Consider the following 6149-nt stretch of genomic DNA (forward strand, 5'->3'; position numbering starts at 1 on the left):
GCCTCCCAAAGTGCTGGGATTACAGGCTTGAGCCACCGCGCCCGGCCCTCTAATGGAAATTTTTATATTGCCTCAGTGGTTTTATATTTGCATTAGACTGTGCTGCTTTAGACTCAAATACCACAGTATCAGGCTGCCTCTCACAATCTACACCAATATGTTGTCTGAGTCAGTCACACTGCCAATCAAACAATATTTGGTTGTCACCACTTAAATCTCATGAATATTCTGGAAAAATTCCCTGCCCTTGTTGACATAGCCTTCCCCACACAAAACTCCTATTCAAATTCTGGCTCTGCTACTTCAGCAAGGAACTAATTCCTTTTAAGCCTCAATAATAACAGTTCCTGCCTTACAGAGTTGCTGTGTGTATTAAATGAGTTCATGCATGTCAAGTTATTGGCACAAAGTACATGCCCAATTAAAGTCAGGCTCAGCAGAGCTGTGCTGCGGCTGACTTAAGCCAGCTCACACCAGCTAATTGTACCATCTCTCCCCAGCTCTCGTATTCATTGACCTCATGCTTGGAAGCTTGGAAAAGACCATGGTAGTTGTGTTTATACCATAGAAATCTGCCAACTCTTCACACTGGGGCTCTCCTTACCCAGAGAGTTAATTTACAAGTCTCCAAATGTCTCCAAAGCCAACATTGTCACTTACTGATTGATATCTACCATCTCATATCTTGCTTTGTTTGCAAATCAAGTCTGTAAATAAGATCAAAGGTATCTAGTGTGCTATTCTATGTAATCACTCATCTCCTCCTCAACAAATTACATTCTTAAAAAAGTATTTAACTTCTCCAGGAGTTGTATTTCTATACCGTAAGAATCCTTTGGGAAAAAAAGAGCAAATGGGGGAATTGAATGATTTATCTCATGGGTATGTGAATATTCAATGAAAAGGAAATGGGCATTGGAAAGGCACTGGAGGACAAGGGGACCCATCTTTACGGTCTTGTTAATTGGGAAGGGACTGCTAAGGGACCAAGTACATCAACAGGTCACAATTAGAACAGTTTTGGAGAAGGAAGCAGTCTATGTTCTGTGAAAGACAAGGTGGGGGGAGGGACGGTGGAAGAAAGGCAGGAAAGAAAATATATCTGACATAACAAAAAAACTAACCTTGAGTTGGCCATTATAAATAAGTACCAATGCTGTCTTCCACTTCAGGGGGCCTTCACTTGCAGAACTACATAACCAAGAGGGAGAAAGGGGTCATGACATCCTGGACTAGTTAAAATAAGAACACATCGTTCACCACCAGAAAAGATCCACATACAACAAACACACCCAGATCGAAGAGGGAAACTAGAATACTGTCGACTCCTGCCGGTGTCAGAGAAAAAGGTACAACCAATGCCTACAGCTGTACTCTTAAGTTCACAGAAGTTTCTAGGGGACACAGCTCAGGAAATACTGTAGTTCTTTAATGTATAAATGACCTCCAAATGCATGCAAGGGGAGTGATCCCAGGAATGAATACTACACCTATGCCTCCTCCCTCATCTCTTCCCAGGAAACTTCAACTTCATTTATCTATCTAATCTATCTATGTAATCTATCTAATCTGTATCTATCTATATATATGCGTGTGTGTGTGTGTGTGTCTAAGACCTCACGAAGAGATTACATCACAGACAACGCAGTGTCGGAAAAATGACGCTGTACCCAAAACAAACTCCTACAGGCTCATGGAGAAACAAAAACAAAACCCCCCACCCCGTTCACATTTATAGTTGGTCACAACGGTGCTGTCACACGGTAGACCCCGCCCCTACTCACCGTCCTATAAGCCAGATCAAACAGAAGCCACGGCGCACACACACACACACGCACACGCACACATACACACACACCACAATGACGCCGTAACAAATAACAGCACCAACAACCATCGTCTGCAGCTCTGTGTACAGAGGCCTGAGGCTCCCGGCTCCACGTGGACCGACCTTGCCCGGCTGCAGGGGGCCACTTCGCCGCGAGCTCCTCCCGCAGCCCGGCCCAGGTCACTTCGACTCACCAGGCTTAACTCAAAAACCACGACACCACCGGAAAGGGAAGCAAAGGTCGAAGTTCATCCGCGGCCCTGGAGCCTGTGGGAAACGTAGTCCAGTAACGAAAGCGGCCTGATGGTCAAGTGGAGCCGGCTGGCCGCAGGGGCCGGACCACGCAGCAGACTTCTGTCGTTTCCGAGTGCGCAGACCCTTGTCTTCGGCGGAGGCTGCCGCTGCGCGTCTTCCAGGCGCGGGAGAGGCAGCTGGTGGTCCCCGACTGCAAGGTGAAGTCTAGGAAGTAATCGAGAACCTGCGCTGGGGAGGGCAGAATGGGGAACAGGAAGCTGGGTCAAGGCTGGCCGTGGGGGAGCCGCGGAAGTTTGGGTGGCCCCCGCTCCACCTCTGGAACCAGAAGCCCGGACCGGGGAGGGTAAAAGGAGTCGCCGACCTAGGTGCTCAGCCGGGGAGAAAACCCGGACTCCAGGCTGAGGGAGGCCGAAGAAGGAATCGGAGGGCAAGGCTGGGAAGGCCTGAAGCGGGTACCGGCTTTCGGCTGGGGAGTATCGAGCTAAGAACTCGGATCCTGGGTCGGGCAAGGTTTTGCTCCACTCTGTGATCCGTGGTCGTGAACCTGAGGGTGACTGGGAGTTTTTGTCCGTTTTGTACCATAAGAAAGCCCCAGAATGGAATCTAGCAGGTAGCGGGCGCTGTGTGTGTGTGTGTCCACCCTAGTTCGTGTTTTTTACATTGTTGACGAAAAGACTTTAAAATATTTGAAAAGATTTATTCTGAGCTAAATATGAGTGACCAGTGGCCGGTGCCACAGCCCTCGGGAGATCTTGAGAACCTGTGCCCAGGGTGGTTGCGATATATGTGGTTTTATACCTTTTAGGGAAACATGAGACACCAATTAAATACATGCAGAATGTACATTGATCCCCCCGGGAAAGGCGGTAAACTGGAAGGTGGGTGGTCTTCCAGGTCATAGGTAGATTCAAAGATTATTTGATTGGCAATAGGTTGAAAGAGTTATTGACTAAAGACTTAGGAATGTCTGGGTTAAGATAGGGGGTTGTGGGGACCAAGATTTCATCTTGCATGTGAAGCCTCCAGATAGCAGGCTTCACAGAGAACAGATTATGTTTCTTTTCAGACTTGGAGTCTTTTCTATCAGTAATTCCAAAATGAAGGAGGGTATAATAAAGCATGTCCGACCCACCCACCACCGCCTTTCCATCATGGCTTTACTAGTTTTTCAGGTTAGGAATGCCCTGGCCAAGGGGAGGGGTCCATTCAGATGGCCTGGGGAATGCTTAGGATTTTATTTTTGGTTTACAACACCAGCACCACCAGAAAATTTGCTGGTGTCCTTTCCAGTCAGTTGTTTAATTGTCAGTTCCAGAATTCCACATTTCTCTTTTAGTTTACCCTAATGTCTGTGAGATTTCATGTGTAGTTCTACTTAAAATTGGTCAAGAAAAAGATGTACATTAAGTATAACAAAGTTGATGTGGCAATAGTAATATGTGATAATAGACTTAAAAACAATGTAGGTAGCAGGAGATAAAGAGGTAACGATCATAAAAGAGCAGGTGATTGGGAATTTGCATATGCATTTGTCACATAACTACAGGGATACATTCTGAAAAATGTGTCATTAGGTAATTGCATCATGCAAGCATCACAGAGTGCACTGACACAGAAGTGGGGTAGCCTACTACATACCTGGGTTATATGGTATATAGTCTATTGCTCGTAGGCTACAAACCTGTATAGCATATTACTGTATTGAATGCTATAGGCATTTATGAAACAGTGGTATTTGTGTATCTAAACATAGAAAAGGTACAGTAAAAATACTGACTAAAATATATATATATATATATATTTTTTTTTTGAGACGGAGTTTCGCTCTTGTTACCCAGGCTGGAGTGCAATGGCGCGATCTCGGCTCACCGCAACCTCCGCCTCCTGGGTTCAGGCAATTCTCCTGCCTCAGCCTCCTGAGTAGCTGGGATTACAGGCACGCGCCACCATGCCCAGCTAATTTTTTATATTTTTAGTAGAGACGGGGTTTCACCGTGTTGACCAGGATGGTCTCGATCTCTTGACCTTGTGATCCACCCGCCTCGGCCTCCCAAAGTGCTGGGATTACAGGCTTGAGCCACCGCGCCCGGCCCTGACTAAAATATTTTAAAATGGCACAAAGATATGAGATACTTGCCATGAATGGAGCTTGCAGGACTGAAGCTCTGGGTGAGTCGCTCTGGGTGAATCACTCTGGGTGAGTGAGCTGTGAGAATGCTAAGGAATAGGACATTACTGTCCACTACTATAGACTTTACAAGCAGTACTTAGGCTTCACTAAATTTATTTATTTATTTATTTATTTTATTTTTTTTTTTGAGACGGAGTTTTCGCTCTTGTTACCCAGGCTGGAGTGCAATGGCGCGATCTTGGCTCACCACAACCTCCGCCTCCCGGGTTCAGGCAATTCTCCTGCCTCAGCCTCCTGAGTAGCTGGGATTACAGGCACGCACCACCATGCCCAGCTAATTTTTTGTAGTTTTAGTAGAGACGGGGTTTCACCGTGTTGACCAGGATGGTCTCGATCTCTTGACCTCGTGATCCACCCGCTTTGGCCTCCCAAAGTGTTGGGATTACAGGCGTGAGCCACCGCGCCCAGCCACTAAATTTATTTTTTAAAGTTTTCTTTATTCAATAAAAAATTAACCTTAGCTTCCTGTAATATTTTTACATTATAAACTTGCTGTTTTTTATCTTTATTACTTGAATAATACTTCAAACACACATTACATAGCAACACAAAAATATTTATGTCCTTATTCTATAGGCTTTTTTCTATTTAAAAATTTTATATTTTAAAAATGTTTATTTTTAAACTTTTTTATTAAAAACAAAGACACACACACTTTAGCCTGGGCCTACGTAGGGTCAACAGTATCCATATCACTGTGTTTTACCTCCACATCTTGTCCCACTGGAACGTGTTCAGGGTCAATATATGCATGAAGTGATCATCTCCCATGAAAACAATGCCTCCTGAAGGATTTTCCTGAGGCCGTTTTACAGTTGCCCTTTTTTTTTAATAAGTAGAAGGAGTACAGTCTAAAATAATAATACAAATAGTACAATAAATATATAAACTAGTAACATAATCATTTATTATTACCTATTATGTACTATACATAATTGTATATGCTATACTTTTATACAGCTGGAAACACAGTAGGTTTACACCAGCATCACCACAAACACGTGAGTGATATGTTGCATGACAACGTCTGTAAGTGACAGGAATTTTTTAGCTCCATTGTAATCTTATGGGACCACCATTGGATATGTGTCCATCATTGACTAAAATGTTGTTATGTGGCACATGACTCTATGTGTTCATCAGGAATATGTATGCTGGTATGAACCTATAATGAGAGTGTTAAATTAAATGAAGCAGACACTAACAGAACAAAAGAAATAGATCCACAAGCATAATTGGAAATCTACAATTATATTTCAGTAATTGATAGCATTGTAGTCAAATTCAGTAGCATATATGAGCTCTTCATATACGCAGATTCAACCAATGGCAATGCACAAATATTCAGGAAAAAACACAATGATAGTAAAATATAATACAAAGTTTAAAATACAGTATGACAATTATTTACACAGCATTTATATTTTATTAGGTATTATAAAAAAAAATCTAGAGATGATTTAAAGTGTACAGAAGAATGTGCATAGGTTATATGCAAATACTGCACCATTTTATGTAACAGACTTGAGCATCTGCAGGTTTTGGTATCCACAAGGTGTCCTGGAACCAGTACCCTGTGGATAGCAAGGGACAACTTTATAGAAGATGGCAACCACACCAGTCAACATGACCTAATTGTTCTTTAAAGAACATCATACCAAAAATTGAAAAATTACATTCTATTCATGTACATGAACAGCCCCCACAATAGACTATAGGCTGGACTATAAGATCAGTCACGATAAACTTCAAAAGATTGCCATGTTGGGCCGGGCGCGGTGGCTCACGCCTGTAATCCCAGCACTTTGGGAGGCCGAGGCGGGTGGATCACAAGGTCAAGAGATCGAGACCATCCTGGTCAACATGGTGAAACCC

General features: G+C 43.5%; 2 protein-coding genes across 7 annotated transcripts in view; one reads left to right on the plus strand and one right to left on the minus strand.

Annotated features, from left to right (window-relative positions):
- Positions 1–2056, minus strand: part of ZNF529 (zinc finger protein 529) — a 29609-nt gene extending 27553 nt beyond the window's left edge. For 2 of the 6 annotated variants that reach the window (XM_017506633.2, XM_037730639.1), the window contains exons 1-2: positions 1895–2056; positions 1125–1191 (exon numbers count right to left, since the gene is read on the minus strand). In XM_017506633.2, the coding sequence (XP_017362122.1) occupies positions 1125–1138 (14 nt within the window). In that variant the 5' untranslated portion in view covers positions 1139–1191; positions 1895–2056. Of the gene's footprint in view, positions 1–1124; positions 1192–1784; positions 1823–1856 lie in introns of those variants that run through there. The other 4 variants (XM_037730642.1, XM_037730640.1, XM_037730641.1 and 1 more) reach the window with 4 other exon arrangements.
- The window catches only part of LOC108287820, an 8691-nt gene continuing 4200 nt past the window's right edge, over positions 1659–6149 (plus strand). The window contains exons 1-3 of the mRNA XM_017506407.2: positions 1659–1666; positions 1907–2114; positions 2197–2280. Coding sequence (XP_017361896.1) covers positions 1659–1666; positions 1907–2114; positions 2197–2280 — 300 coding nt within the window. The remainder of the gene's footprint in view (positions 1667–1906; positions 2115–2196; positions 2281–6149) is intronic.

Source organism: Cebus imitator, unplaced genomic scaffold (assembly GCF_001604975.1).
Source record: "Cebus imitator isolate Cc_AM_T3 unplaced genomic scaffold, Cebus_imitator-1.0 Scaffold356, whole genome shotgun sequence".
Taxonomy (NCBI): Eukaryota; Metazoa; Chordata; class Mammalia; order Primates; family Cebidae; genus Cebus; species Cebus imitator.